Source organism: Oryctolagus cuniculus, chromosome 3 (assembly GCF_964237555.1).
Source record: "Oryctolagus cuniculus chromosome 3, mOryCun1.1, whole genome shotgun sequence".
Lineage (NCBI taxonomy): Eukaryota > Metazoa > Chordata > Mammalia > Lagomorpha > Leporidae > Oryctolagus > Oryctolagus cuniculus.
This window is the reverse complement of record NC_091434.1, coordinates 79,223,476-79,238,688: the sequence shown is the minus strand read 5'-3', so window position 1 is coordinate 79,238,688 and position 15,213 is coordinate 79,223,476. Positions and strand designations below refer to the sequence as shown.

Genomic DNA, 15,213 nt, shown 5'->3' with positions numbered 1-15,213 from the left:
ATTGGATAAAAAACAAAGTTATGGGTGAACACTGCCTTTGGTCATTTATATCTTGTAAAAATATCAAATATACTGATTTCAGTGATCTCAATAGAGTTGTGAGGATTTGTCATTTGTCTGTGGGGGGACTGGAGTGAAGAGTTAAACTTTAAATGTTATAATTTTAATGATAAATCTGGAGAGGGAAAGTTTCCAAATTTATCACAGACTCTAGATTCAGAAAAAAACCTTAAGATTGTTTATAATATCAGCTTGTGAAGGAGCATTGGCTAGAGATAAAATGCACTTGGAAGAAACCACTTTGTTTGTAATAGGAAGATACATCATGAGTCACCATAAATGTTTTCTTGAAAAAAAAAAAAAAAAGCTTATGAGGCAAAAATAACTTTTAGGGATTTCAAAACCATCCCTTGAATTTGAGACAAAATACTAATTCTTAAATAATGACTTATCTCTGCCTCTAATCCTCCAATTTAGCACTGTGTCTATTAGACATTTTAAACTTATTTTTTAATGCTTTACATTTGCTAAGGAAGAGTCCTTTCTTTTAATGAACCAATAGTTTCCTGAAAGTATTAACTTGTATACAATTTTTATTGATTCTAATTCATTTTTAAAGTTTCTTTGCATAAGAAATATATATCTGGTTTTAAAAACACAGACAGTTCTATTTTTGTAGGAAAAATGGGATACATTTTTGGTGTTTTCTCCATGGGGAGAAAATTCTGTACATCCCTTTCTATATATTCAGTACTTAAGTATAATATACTCATTAGCTGTTTTGGGGATGAATCTTTAGATTTAAAGTAAGCTCTTTAAGGAGTCATATTTTCCCTATATATTTGTATGTAGTTTCTAATAATTTTTAAAGGAAATGGTACAGTCTTTATAGAAAGTCACAGTATTAATATGGTCTGTGTATTGATCTATGGGAGTTTCTCAGAACCTTAGAATGAAGCAACATTAAAAGGCTCTAGGACTGCAACAGAACAAACAGATGGGAAAAGTGACAATAAAAAACCTGAATGTTTTGTTAAGCTATGTAATGAATACATATTTTTCCTTCAAACACATTTTGCAAACATTTGCCTCTATAAGTCACTTACTCAAAAATTAAGGTAGGTTGTTGTAAGATTCATTATGTGTTTCAAGCAAATCTAAGTTTTCTCCAGTATATTCTTTCTTTTTCATTTTATAATGTTTGGTTGTCATGGTCTTTGTTTATCGTAGATATTCTTAGTAAGAGAATGTCCCTAGGAAGGAAGTGACCCTTTATTTTTATCTATTGAAGAGACTGAAAATTGGTGAGGGATGAGGGTTAATTTTACATCAACTTGGCTGGGTCACAGGTTGTCCAGATACTTGGTAAAATATTTTTGTGGTTGTGTCTGTGTAAGTCTCTGGATAAAATGAACGTTTGTATCAGTAAACAAGTAAAGCAGATTGTTGCCTCCCATGGCCCAGGCATCATCCATTCACTGAAGGCCTGGGAAAAACAAATAGGTAGAGTGAAGGAGATTTCACTCTGCCTTTCTCTGAACTGAGATATCATCTTCCCTTGCCTTTAGTTTTGAATTCAGACTAGGACTGAGTTCAAATGGGCAGCATCAAATGTCCATCACTTTTCCTGAGTCTCTGGTTTGCTGAACACAGATTTTGACACTTAGTTTCCATAACCACGAAGACCAGTTCCTTTTTCTGTATCCATAGTTCTCCCTTATCTATCTATCTATCTATCTATCTATCTATCTATCTAATCTATCTATCTATCTATCATCTATCCATCCATCAATCATCTATCAGTAAATCATCTATCCATCATCTATCCATCAGTTCACTCATTCAGTTTCTCTTGAGAGCCAGACTAATCCAGATCTGTAGTGAGTTTGAATTGGCATGTGAGGGAGACATTGATTCCCCTATAACATAGATCAACTGTTTAGGTCATATCTTTTGCAGGCAGAAGAATTTGCTGTAAATTATTCCTAATTTGTGTAAGTGGGTAGTTAGGAAGAAAGAAATATTTGCCGGATTCTAGTTCTGTGATCCCAGGCAATTCATGTGAGAAATATTTTTTACTCATTGTAGGCCTAATGTTGGAGACATGTCTGTGTTTAGCTATGTTTCTACAGTATCTATTACATGATCAGGAAATATAGTCAGCACACAATCAATGCTAGCTATTTTACCTAAACCACATAATTACATGAAGGAGAAAAGTCAGGAAAAATTTCCTGTTCAGTTTTTAACAAACACTGTGGTTTTATCTCCATACTACCATTAAATGAAACAAAATATCTGTGAGTCATAAGCCTGCATCTTTTACTCACTGTCAGGATGGAAAAATATAGATATAAGTATGCAATTGAAAACATGAATAAGCAATTGAAACACTTTCTTTAGGAAACTGTACATGGATACTTTTAAATTTATAATGAAAACATGACTTTCTGAGTTTATAAGGAGGCAAGCAAAGCTAATGTTTGTAAGCTGACCAGTAAAAAACAATGAGTATGTCTGTATTCCTTACTTAGTTGACGTCTATCAACAACCATAAAATAAGTCAAAAGCAGATGGGTCAACTATTGTTTATAGGCATTTCTTTTCTCAACTCAGTATTTTATTTAATTTTCCGGAGCAGAAATATAAACAGAGTTTATATGTTATCAAAATGGTTTAATTTGGGTTTAGGTATTATAGAAACAAAACATATATATTTTTAAAACATTCTTCAGCATATCACATTCAAAAATCTGATATGCTAGCCAAACCAATAAATTTGTTTGATTGCTATTACCTGAAACAACCTGATAGAACAAGTACAATTTGCTTTGAAATTGCATAATTTACAAAAAACCTTAAAAACATTCCTAACTTATGTGTAATTTACAAGAAACAAGACACATTCATTTTAAATATGCAGTAAAGTTGGTTTTGACAAATGTATACCCTTGTAAACACAATCAAGATATAGGACATTTCCCAGACCCAAAGTTTTTCTTGTGTCCTTTGGCTGCCTACAGCCTTCATTTCAGACCTAACGTAACCACTAAACTTCGTCATTCCAACAGTTTGCATTTTCTAGAATTTCATATACACAGAATCATAAACTATATATTCATTTGTCTGATTTTTTGCTTCAGCACAATTTTTGAGAATCACTCTGTTGTGTCCATCAGAATTTTTTAATTGATTTGATTTGCAGTATGCAGTTATATCACACTTTATTTCTTCTCCTGTTGATTGAAACTGTCTCTTTTATGAGTAAAACTGCTATGAACACATGTGTACAAGTTTTTGTGTGGGCATATATTTTCATTTACCTTTTAAACACCTAAGAGTAGAATTGCTGAATTGTGTTTATGAGACAAAAAACTGTTTTCACAGTTGTATCATATTAAATTCTGACCAGCAATATCATTTGTTTCATATAGTCTTCAACATTTAGTTTTGTCAGTCTTTGATTTTAACCATTGTAGTGGATATAATATCTCTTTAGGATTTTATTTTGCAGTTCTCTGATGATTTAATCACATGTTTTCATGTACACATTTGCCATCCATATATCTTCTTTTATAAAAATTATTCAAAAATTATTTTTGTTTTTAAACTCAGTTGTCTTTTTCTTATGGTCTTATAAGTATTTGTGATATATTCTGAAACCAACTCCATTTTCAGATAGAAATATTGAGAGTTTTTTCTTCCATTCTCTGTTGCCCTTTTTTCATAATGACCTTTGAAAAGCAGATATTACTAATTTTGATGAAATCCAAAATTTTTATTGATTATAAGTTTTTGGTTCAGGATTATTTTTGTTCATTTCAGTTTTGATAATTTTAAGAATTCATCCATTTCATTTAAATTGCCATATTTATTGTTATGAAACCAATCATAATCTTTTATAATCTTGCTATTTTTATTCATATAGTACATTGGCAACCTTATGTTTTATTTTTCTCTCTTTCTTGCTCTCCTCTCTAATCTAGAGGTTTATCAATTTTACTGATTTTGTTAATTTCTGCTTATATTCATATCTATTATTTTACTTCTTTTTTTTTTTTTTTTTTTGACAGGCAGAGTGGATAGTGAGAGAGAGACAGAGAGAGAGAGAAAGGTCTTCCTTTGCCGTTGGTTCACCCTCCAATGGCTGCCACGGCCGGCGCACTGCGCTGATCCGTAGCGAGGAGCCTGGTGCTTCTCCTGGTTTCCCATGGGGTGCAGGGCCCAAGGACTTGGGCCATCTTCCACTGCACTCCCTGGCCACAGCAGAGAGCTGGACTGGAAGAGGGGCAACCGGGACAGAATCCGGCTCCCCGACAGGGACTAGAACCTGGTGTGCCGGCGCCTCAGGTGGAGGATTAGCCAAGTGAGCCGCAGCGCTGGCCCCATATCTATTATTTTTCTACATCTACAAATTTTAATTTGTTTGTTTTTTACTAGCTTTTTTTAAAAATAGTTTTTTTCCTAAGATTTATTTATTTATTTGAAAGGCAGAGTTACAGAGGCAGAGGCAAAGAGAGAGTTCTTGCATCCATTGGTTCATTCCCCAAATGGCCACAATGGCCTGAGCTGAGCTGATCTGAAGCCAGGAGTCAGGAGTTTCTTTCAAGTCTCCCACATAGGTGCAGGGGCGTAAGGACTTAGACCATCTTCTACTGCTATCCCAGACCATAGTAGAGAGCTGGATCAGAAGTGGAGCAGCTGGGACTTGAACTGGCTACACTGCTGGCAGTGGCTTTACCCATTAACCACAGTGCTGGCCCCTAACTTCTTTTTGTTAAAACTAGGACATACTTTAATCATTTTTCTTAAAAAAAAAAAAAAAAAAAAAGATTCCCAGGGGGCCTGCGCTGTGTTGCAGCAGGTAAAAGCCCTGGCCTGAAGCCCTGGCCCACCATATGGGCGTCGGTTTGAGACCTAGCTACTCCACTTCTGATCCAGCTCTCTGCTATGGCCTGAGAAAGCAGTAGAAGATGCCACAATTCCTTGGGCCCCTGTACCCATGTGGGAGACCTGGAAGAAGCTCCTGGCTCCTGGCTTCAGATCAGCACAGCTCCGGCCATTGCGGGCATCTGGGGAGGGAATCAGCAGATGGAAGACCTCTCTCTCTGCCTCTCCTCTCTCTGTGTAACTTTCAAATAGATAAATAAACCTTAATATATATATATATATATATATATATATATATATTCCCAGACACTAACAGTTCACCATGTTTCAAAGTACTGGTTAAGAGGGGTTTTCAAGAGTTGGGGATTTTAAAGTACTAGGAAGAAATGTTGATATCCTGCTTCATTATAGATGGGTGGCATAGGCAAATAATGGGAACTTCTGCCCGCTAAGCCAGTATGAAAACCCAGTAGAGTGATACTTCCTTCTAGAGAGGTATTTTCCTTCTTGCTCTCTCCCCTAACTCACTGAAGCACCACCATATAAAACTGAGCAACAACTTGGGTAGACTCCAGTCTTTCTGTTGAGCAGGAAAGGAAAGGTCATTGCTGAGTCTCCATGCTTTCCTCTTCCTCTCCTTGAGGTGGTTCTGTGTTCTCCTCTTCCTCTCCTTTTTTATTCTCTGGTGTTTTCTCATAAGCCTTTTCTGAAAGGAGTCACTATCGCTCCATCCCAGGCACAGATCTTTCAGAAGCCGAGGATCTTGCTACAGCCACAACGGCAGAGGATTTGGACCCGAGTCTGAGCTGCGTGGCACACCATGCCCTCCTGTGCCAGGGTCATGCTTGTGTGTGCTCTGAGGTCGCCACTCTCCCAGGGATCAGTGGTACCCATGGAACCTGGAAGGCCAGTTGTGCAGCCAGAATCTGCAAGCAATGCCTGTCTGCCACATTCAGGGCCGACGGTTGTCTGGTGGGGTTATTCTTCATGGCATAGTGCCGCAGGAGGGCAAGAACTCAGGGTATGAGGGGCTCGATGCCAGGAAAATGAATCCTCAGGTCCTTCAGCAGTCTGATGAGAACCTTAACTGTGCACTGAGAAGCATTTTCCTCAAATGTCGGATGGCTACCGAGGCACTCTACATGCCTTGACATCCAGAGGGAGCTCTGGTCCTGTTTAGGTGGCACCGTTGCAATGAGACTCTTCATCATAGCATCAGAGCTGACTTCAAAGCCAGTGTCATTGGTCAGCGTGGGCAACACTTCTAAAGGATCTTGTACTCTCGGGGTTTCCACGACTTTGTTCTCTGGGGCAGCAGCAGCTTCCAATGTTGGCAGAATCCCCAGTATTACCCCCAGGTCAGCCACAATGGGTCCTATAGTTATTGTGCCCTTTTATAAATTCCGACCTGTGGGATGTTTTCAATTTGCACTTCAAATGTCCCTGGAGCCACAAGCAAACTGTCAATCACCTTGTTTATTTTTGTCACCCGAGAAAGGACGGAGGTCTGTTTGGCAGAATTGGGAGCAGGGTCTTGATTCCTCTTCAGCAGTTTCACTGAAGGAAGTTTCCTCAGGAGTTGGCTTGACTCAGGGGAAAGCCGTTTCACAGAAAGAGAAATCAAATGGGATGTGTGGCACATAGGGCCTGAACCGTCCACCTGGGCCACCTCTGGAACTAGTGCACCCTCCTGGACCAGGGCCTCTGCCACCCCTCGTGGGGTCCTTACCACCAAGCAATGGAGGCTGTACCGATCGCCCTTTTCCTCTGAGAAGCAGCCAGCTGGCAGATGTGTTCTACAAACTTCTTTTTTTTTAAAACTTTTATTTAATGAATATAAATTTCCAAAGTACAGCTTATGGATTACAATGGCTTCCCCCCCCATAATGTCCCTCCCACTCGCAACCCTCCCCTTTCCCGCTCCCTCTCCCCTTTCATTCACATCAAGATTCATTTTCAATTCTCTTTATATACAGAAGATCAGTTTAGCATATATTAAGTAAAGGTTTCAATAGTTTGCACCCACATAGAAACACAAACTGAAAAATACTGTTTGAGTACTAGTTATAGCATTAAATCACAATGTACAGCACATTAAGGACAGAGATCCTACATGAGGAGTAAGTGCACAGTGACTCCTGTTGTTGACTTAACAAATTGACACTCTTGTTTATGGCATCAGTAATCACCCTAGGCTCTTGTCATGAGTTTCCAAGGCTATGGAAGCTTTTTGAGTTCACCGACTCTGATCATATTTAGACAAGATCATAGTCAAAGTGGAAGTTCTCTCCTCCCTTCAGAGAAAGGTACCTCCTTCTTTGATGACCTGTTCTTTCCACTGGGATCTCACTCGTGGAGATCTTTCATTTAGGTATTTTTTTTTTTCTAGAGTGTCTTGGCTTTCCATGCCTGAAATACTCTCATGGGCTTTTCAGCCGGATCTGCATGCCTTAAGGGCTGATTCTGAGCCCAGAGTGCTGTTTAGGGCATCTGCCATTCTATGGTTCTGCTGTGTATCTCGCTTCCCATGTTGGATCTTTCTCTCCCTTTTTTATTCAATCAGTTAGTATTTGCACACACTATTCTTGTTTATGTGATCCCTTTGACTCTTAGTCCTATCATTCTGATCAACTGTGAACAGAAATTGATCACTGGGACTAGTGAGATGGCATTGGTACACGTCAGCTTGATGGGATTGAATTGGAATCCCCTGGTATGTTTCTAACTCTACCGTCTGGGGCAAGTCAGCTTGAGCATGTCCCAAATTGCACATCTCTTCCCTCTCTTATTCCCACTCTTATATTTAACAGCGATCACTCTTCAGTTAAGTTTCAACACTTGAGAATAACTGTGTATTGATTACAGAATTCAACCAATAGTATTAAGTAGAACAAACAAAAAAATACTAAAAGGGATAACGTATTAAGTTGTTCATCAACAGTCAGGGCAAGGGCTGATCAAGTCACCGTTTCTCATAGTGTTCATTTCACTTTAACAGGTTTCCTTTTTGGTGCTCGGTTAGTTGTTAACAAACATATGATATTTGTCCCTTTGGGACTGGCTTATTTCACTCAGCATAATGTTTTCCAGATTCCTAACAAGGATCACTTTTCAGTTAAAATTTAAACACCTAAGAATAATTGTGTGTTAATTACAGAGTTCAACCAATAGTACTAGAACAAAAAAAAAATACTAAAGTGGATAAAGTATTACATTGTACATCAGCAGTCAGGACAAGAGCTGATCAAGTCACTGTTTTTCATAGCGTCCATTTCACTTCAACAGGTTTCCCCTTTGGTGGTCAGTTAGTTGTCACCGATCAGGGAGAACATATGATATTTGTCCCTTTGGGATTGGCTTAATTCACTCAGCATAATGTTTTCCAGATTCTTCCATCTTGTTGCAAATGACTGGGTTTCACTGTTTTTGACTGCTGTATAGTATTCTATAGAGTATATGTCCCATAATTTCTTTATCCAGTCTACTGTTGATGGGCATTTGGGTTGGTTCCAGGTCTTAGCTATTGTGAATTGAGCTGCAATAAACATTAATGTGCAGACAGCTTTTTTGTTTGCCAATTTAATTCCCTTTGGGTAAATTCCAAGGAGTGGTATGGCTGGGTTGTATGGTAGGGTTATTTTCAGGTTTCTGAGGAATCTCCAGACTGACTTCCATAGAGGCTTAACCAGTTTGCATTCCCACCAACAGTGGGTTAGTGTCCCTTTTTCCCCCACATCCTCTCCAGCATCTATTGTTGGTAGATTTCTGAATGTGAGCCATTCTAACTGGGGTGAGGTGAAACCTCATTGTGGTTTTGATTTGCATTTCCCTGATTGCTAGTGATCTTGAACATTTTTTCATGTGTTTGTTGGCCATTTTGATTTCCTCTTTTGAAAAATGTCTATTGAGGTCCTTGGCCCATCTCTTAAGTGGGTTGTTTGTTTTGATCTTGTGGAGTTTCTGGATTTCTTTGTAGATTCTGGTGATCAACCCTTTATATGTTGCATAGTTTGCAAATATTTTTTCCCCGTTCTGTTGGTTGCCTCTTCAGTTTCCTGACTGTATCTTTTGCAGTACAGAAGCTTCTCAGTTTGATGCAATCCCAAATGTTAATATTGGCTTTGACTGCCTTTGCTTCTGGGGTGTTTTCCAAGAAGTCATTGCCGGTACCTATATCTTGCAGGGTTTCTCTAATGCTCTCTAATAATTTGATGGTGTCAGGTTGTAGATTTAAGTCTTTAATCCATGTTGAGTGAATTTTTGTGTAAGGTGAAAGGTAGAGGTCTTGCTTCATGATTCTGCATGTGGAAATCCAATTTTCCCAGCACCATTTATTGAATAGACTACAAACTTCTTAGAGTAGAAGTTTAGATCTTTTATATATGCTTAAAATTATCATTTTCTCTCTAAATGCTACTTTAGCTGCCTCCTACAATTTTTGATACCTTTTATTTTTATTTTGACTCACTTGTATTTCCTAATTTTCCATGTGATTTCTTCTTTGCATCATGAGTTATTGGAAGTTTGTTACTAAATTTCTAAATATTTGGGACTTTTCCAAATATCTATTGGCCTTTCCTCTTCTCCTTTCTCCTTCCCTCTTCTCCTTTCTCCTTCCCTTTTTCCTCTTTTCCTAGTATTTTTTTGTTGCTGTTATTGATTTCTGATTTCATTTATACTCTACAAGAGAAATACTAAGTATGATTTGAGACTTTCCAATTTAGAATTGTTTTGTCGGTCAGCATATGGGCTGTCTTGATGAATGTTCCATATGCACCAGCAAAGAATGTACATTATGCTGAGTGTTCTGTAACTGCCAACATGTTAAGATTAGCTGATAGTAGTATTCAAGTCTTCATATCTTTATTTGTTAAAAATTCAGTAGTTCATTTATTTAAAACACAGATTGACAAGAAGAATAAGAGAGAAAGGAAGGAAGGGAAGGAGAGAGAGAGAGAGAATTCCAATCACTGGTTCACTAGTTAAATGCCTGCAACAGCTGGAAGGGCTTGGCCATCCTGAAGCTATCTGGGTCTCCCACATTTGTGGGACTCAAGTACTGGAGCCATCACCCACTGCCTCCCAGGTACATTCACAGGAGGCTGGATCAGTAGTGAAGAGATAACACCAACCCAGGCACTCCAGTATGGGTTGTGGGCATCCCAAGTGGCAGCTTCATTGCTGTACCACAGTGCCCACCATTCAGATCCTTATTGGTTCTATCAAACATGGAGAAAAAATGTTGAAATTGAAAACTGTGACTGTGAATTTTTTGTGTGAATTTATCAGTTTTTCATTTCAGTTCCAGCAGTTTTTGCTTCATAGAATTTAAAGCTCTGTAACTGAGTGCACACATGTGTAGAATTGCTGTGGTTATCTATTTTATCTATAATAAGAGTACTTGTCCCTACTTTGTCTAAAGTTAATATTGAGTTCAGAAATCTTAGGGCTACTGAACATTGTTTTCCATGTTTTCCTTTTACCTTTGTTTTTATATTTTAAGTGTGCTGTCTCCAGAAAGCAGATGGTTGATCATCATTTTGTTTTTTTTTTTTTTTTTGAAGATTATTTATTTGAAAGTCAGAATTAGAGAGGCAGAGAAATAGATCTTCCATCTGCTGCTTCACTCCTCAGATAGCTGCAACTTGGCCAAAGGCAGGATCCTGGAGCTTCTTGCAGGTCTCCCACCTGGGGAATAGAAGCCCAAACACTTGGAACATCTTTTGCTGCTTTTCCCAGGCCATTAGCAGAAAGATGGATCGCAAGTGGAGCAGACAGGTCATGGACCAGCACCCATATGGGATGCTGGCATTGCTGGCCAAAGCCAGGAGTCAGGATCCAGGAGCCAGGAGCCAGGAACTTCATCTGGGTCTCCCACATTGGTGGCAGAGGACTAAACACTTGGGCATCCTCTACTGCTTCTCACAGGCCATCAGCAGGGAGCTGGATCAGAAGTGGGATTAAAAGTGGGATGCTTACATTACAGGCAGCGGTCTAACCCACCACACCAAAAAGCTATTCTGATTTTTTTTAATAATACAGTTTGACAATTTATGATTTACAATGAGAGTGTTTAATTTTATGTGCATTTAATGTAATTATTGATATGATTGAATTTAAATCTCCCTTCTTGCTCCTTGTTTTCTACTGTTCCTTTTATTTTATGTTATCCTTTTGATTTATTATAATTTTTGGAGTTGGATTTGTTTATTTTAAAATATTTTAAAAATGGAAAATTTTAAGCTAAACTTGTTTAGTCAGCACTTATAGAAATACCCTGAAGTGTTCTCCCTCTTCCCCTAGCATCCAGGAATTGAATCTTGTCTTCTGACAATACCAAAGAAGAAGAGAGTGAGGGTTACAAAGAACCTAAGGTTTGGACTAGGGTTGGACAATATTCCCTTTGAGGTGTGGGAGCTGGGTCTTTCCCTGTGGCCTGTATGCCTTTTTTCTTGACAGTTGCTTTGAGAGCGGACAGTACTCTCCTACCTCATTTTATTTTAATTTCTTGATGCATCTCAGGAGGGAACCCCTCCTTTACCTTGATATACCATACTTGATAGTTTGACAGAACAAGAAAGCATGTAGCCCTAATGATAAGAAAGGCATAGAGTTCAGAGAGAGGAAACATTTATTTTTCCTCCTTTACCTTGGGGTAAATCATCCAGCTCCAGGCTTGTTGCTGCAAGGATGGTCATAATTAATTTTTAAACAGCAGGCTCCTGCCCTCTACCTTTGGGTGAAGGAGAATATAAAGGGGCTCCCAGATGTCCCCTTGTGATCCAAGGGTTTGTGTTTTTTTTTAAGTTTGTTCATTTTGTATATACATATCCATTTAAAGCAAGGATATTATCTTTCTTTAATATGTAACTGGCAACCTGTATCTTCCCTCTTTTCTTTGCCTATATAGCTGGAGCCTTTTTTCTCATTTGAGAATCCTTTCCCTGCTGAAAAAGTTGAGAATGAAGGGCACCTCCTATTGGACCAAAGGAGAAGAGATAAATTTTACTTAAAGTTGTACACATTGTCAGTATTCCTTATTTCTTCCCCAACCTTAAGAGGGCATTTCCCTTCCCTTACTACTGATCAAATCACTGCCATAGATGAAAAAATTACCTTCACTATAAGGAAAACACACCACAAAACAGGGCTGGAAGGTAGCAGGGGTGGAAGATATGAAAAAACATAATCACCAGAAAAGCTGCCCAAACATGGCTTCCTGCTGTAGAGAAGAGTGATTTGGCCCTTAACCTCACCTGCATTTCCTAGTTCACAGAAATGTGCCTTTAGCAGGGCTGGGCCCTGGAGCTCCACTTTTTCATCTCTATATTCCTGAGAGTTTGAGAAAGATTGTATAGTTCAAAGGCTTTCAAGATACAGAAAGTAGAGTGGAGAAAAATAGAAGGATGTGTAGAAGCTGGCCAGGAGGTAGAGTATGATAGAGAGATGAGGAATTTGCGAGAAGAAGTAAATTGGAATCTCTTGTCCATCTGCTTCCAACCTTTCTTGGTCAGGGGTTTCAAAGGGTGTGCTCTTTACCATATGTAGGAAAATATTCATTGCCAAGTTATGGATGATGTTGGTCAGGGTCCAGACAAGAAGGGTTGCTGAGTAGAACCACACACAGCAGTCCTTCCAAGATGATATAGGCCAACCAGATCCCCTGTAATTCATCACTCGGGTATTTGGATTCCCTTCACTGTGTGCTACCCCACATTCATCCTGCCAGCCTCACAAGCCAGTCTGATGAAGGGCGTGGCACCTGCTTCCACTGAATTTTTATTATATTTGATCATTCCATTTTGTCTTCTCTGTTGGTTTGTTACAGTTGTTGATTTCCAATGTGAATTTTAGTTTATCACCATCTATTTTAGGTAACATAATACCACTTCATGTGTGATGTAGGAATCTTACAATACACTTCCATTCTCAGCAACATTTTCTGTACTATAATTATCACACATTTTCCTACATATGTTATAAAACCTGCACACTATTTAATATTAGTTTTGGTATAAACAATCAATTATTTTTGAAGATATTTAAAATTCAGGAAACAAACTCTTTTAAATTTAGTCATATTTACCATCTCTGGTATTCTTCATTCCTTTGGGCTGAAAAAAAATTGTACTTAGTATCATTTTCCTTTTACTTGGAAAACTTCATAATTTTTTGTAGTCTGCTCATGATGATTTTTGTGGTTTTGTTTGTCAAGTGAACTGGCTAAGCTTCAATGCAATTTTAAAATGTTCTTGAAAATTCCAAGTTTGGAAATACAAATTCTGTTTTCTTTAAAAAGTATATATCTCTATTGTATGTAAGTGTTTAATGAAGAAAAACCTCTTTCCTTATTTGTTTCTTATGCTACTGAAGTTTATAAGTATTATGAAATATTTATCAGTAGTTGTAATAACAAAATGGCTGGGAATGTATTTGTTCTCAGAGATTCAGTCTCTCCTGAATGGATATCTCTATTTTCTATATTAGGCTCAACATATGTTTCCTTCTGGTTACAATGGGACTTCTGATTTTGTAATCAAGACTTGGATTGAATCTTACTATCTTACCCAAATTTTACTAAAAGAAAAACATTAAAACATACACATATGAAAATACAAGCTTAGTGAACCTATTTAAGTTTCATAAATAGGGCTTAGTTAAGTACATTTCATTAATCAATATGCTTTATATTTAATATAAACTATCAGGATATATTTTCAACTTTGGATTCTTTGTAAGAATGATGCTCTTTTTGAAGCTCTCAAAATGCATTATATTTCTGCCAACCATCAGCAAGGTTACTTCTAGTGTTTCCGTAGTGTAATTGTTTTAACCTTGACATTGAAATTTCTTCATTTTTTTTAATTTTAAAGAATATACTTTATAAAGAATGCTTATGAAATCCCATCATAGAGTAATGGGTATTCACTTAGGTCATAGTAAAATGTCACAGGAAAAGGATCATGCATGTGTGTGTTATGTATATATACATACATATGAAATATTAGCTTGCAATGTAAGCATACTGATTGCACAATTATATGAACAGCGGTGTGTCTTCTATCTATCTATCTAATCATCTATCTATAGCTACAATATATAAAGCAAAAAAATATTTCCCATTCTAATCTGGCCCCAGCCTAAACTAGAAAACCATCATTGGTAATAAATAACAGACAATTTTCATAGCATTAAAAATGAACTGAAAGTTTCAATTTCTAACTCTCAACAGCCCATGTTATTTTAATTGTATGACCATAATTTCCTGAGGTCCAGAAAGACCTCTTGGTGTCTCTCCTTCACAGCATCAAGTTTGATATAATATAGTACCCATAGGTATAATTCCATTATCTCCAGACTTTTGTATAATTTTCCATGCTTTATTCTACATGTTTTAGGGATGTCAGTTTTGTGGTATTTTTTGGAACAGACAAAAAAAGAGAAATCTACTTACAGCCAATCAACATGACACAGATTGAAAAGATTTTCTCCGAATTGGTGTTTGGAGACACATTCCCGAATCCTACACTGGTTAAACTGCTGAAGGTAAAATAAAGTGCTGTGACGTATTTGTCTTTAATGGATGGTCCAGAACTTGAGTCACTGTCATTGTATCGTTTCCCAATTTGTTGTCCTAAGGAATCCAACCATCCAATTTTGTCAGTCAGATATGGCCTTTCTACATTCCCAATTGCATACCAAATGCAAGCCAGCCAGTGAGCAATCAGGGCAAATATGCACATTAACAGCATTAGAACAGCAGCGCCATATTCTGAATATCGGTCCAGCTTCCTGGCTACTCGCACTAGACGGAGGAGTCGAGCAGTCTTCAAGAGACCAATTAAGGTTGTTGTCTGCGGGAATAAATGTGCTAGGTCAGAAACAGTGGGTAAACAATTCAAAATTTCATTGTGTTCATGTGAAACAAACTAAGCGGAATAGATGAAAACAAGTTGATAGCATTGAGGATATCTGTCTATTTAACTGTTAAAGCTGATTCTTTTGAATAGATTCTATACCTGCTTGGTAAAATCAAAGTATACAGCTGTTAATTCAGTATCTTGGCATTCAATATCCATGAGACAGAGAATCTGTCTTGTTTTACGCTCAAACCAAGTACCTTGCACATAATATGTACTCAGTAGATCATCCATTTTTCAACATCCCAGTATGTTACTCTGTACTACAACCTGCCTCATATTTGGGTTAAGGTATTGAACAGACACAGTAACTTTTCTAACAGAGAGGTGCTTAAGTAGATAGTGTCTTCTCTGATGTTGAGAAGCAGTTATTATATTGAGGACAGGTAGATATTTTATAAAC

General features: G+C 37.6%; 1 protein-coding gene and 1 pseudogene across 5 annotated transcripts in view; both read right to left on the bottom strand.

The window, feature by feature from the left end:
- The window catches only part of KCNH7 (potassium voltage-gated channel subfamily H member 7), a 511,727-nt gene that overhangs the window by 64,686 nt on the left and 431,828 nt on the right, over positions 1 to 15,213 (bottom strand). For all 5 annotated transcript variants that reach the window (XM_051848592.2, XM_051848593.2, XM_051848594.2 and 2 more), the window contains one exon: positions 14,345 to 14,744. In XM_051848592.2, coding sequence (XP_051704552.1) covers positions 14,345 to 14,744 — 400 coding nt within the window. The remainder of the gene's footprint in view (positions 1 to 14,344; positions 14,745 to 15,213) is intronic.
- On the bottom strand, positions 3 to 12,564 carry LOC103348814 (interleukin enhancer-binding factor 2 pseudogene; annotated as a pseudogene).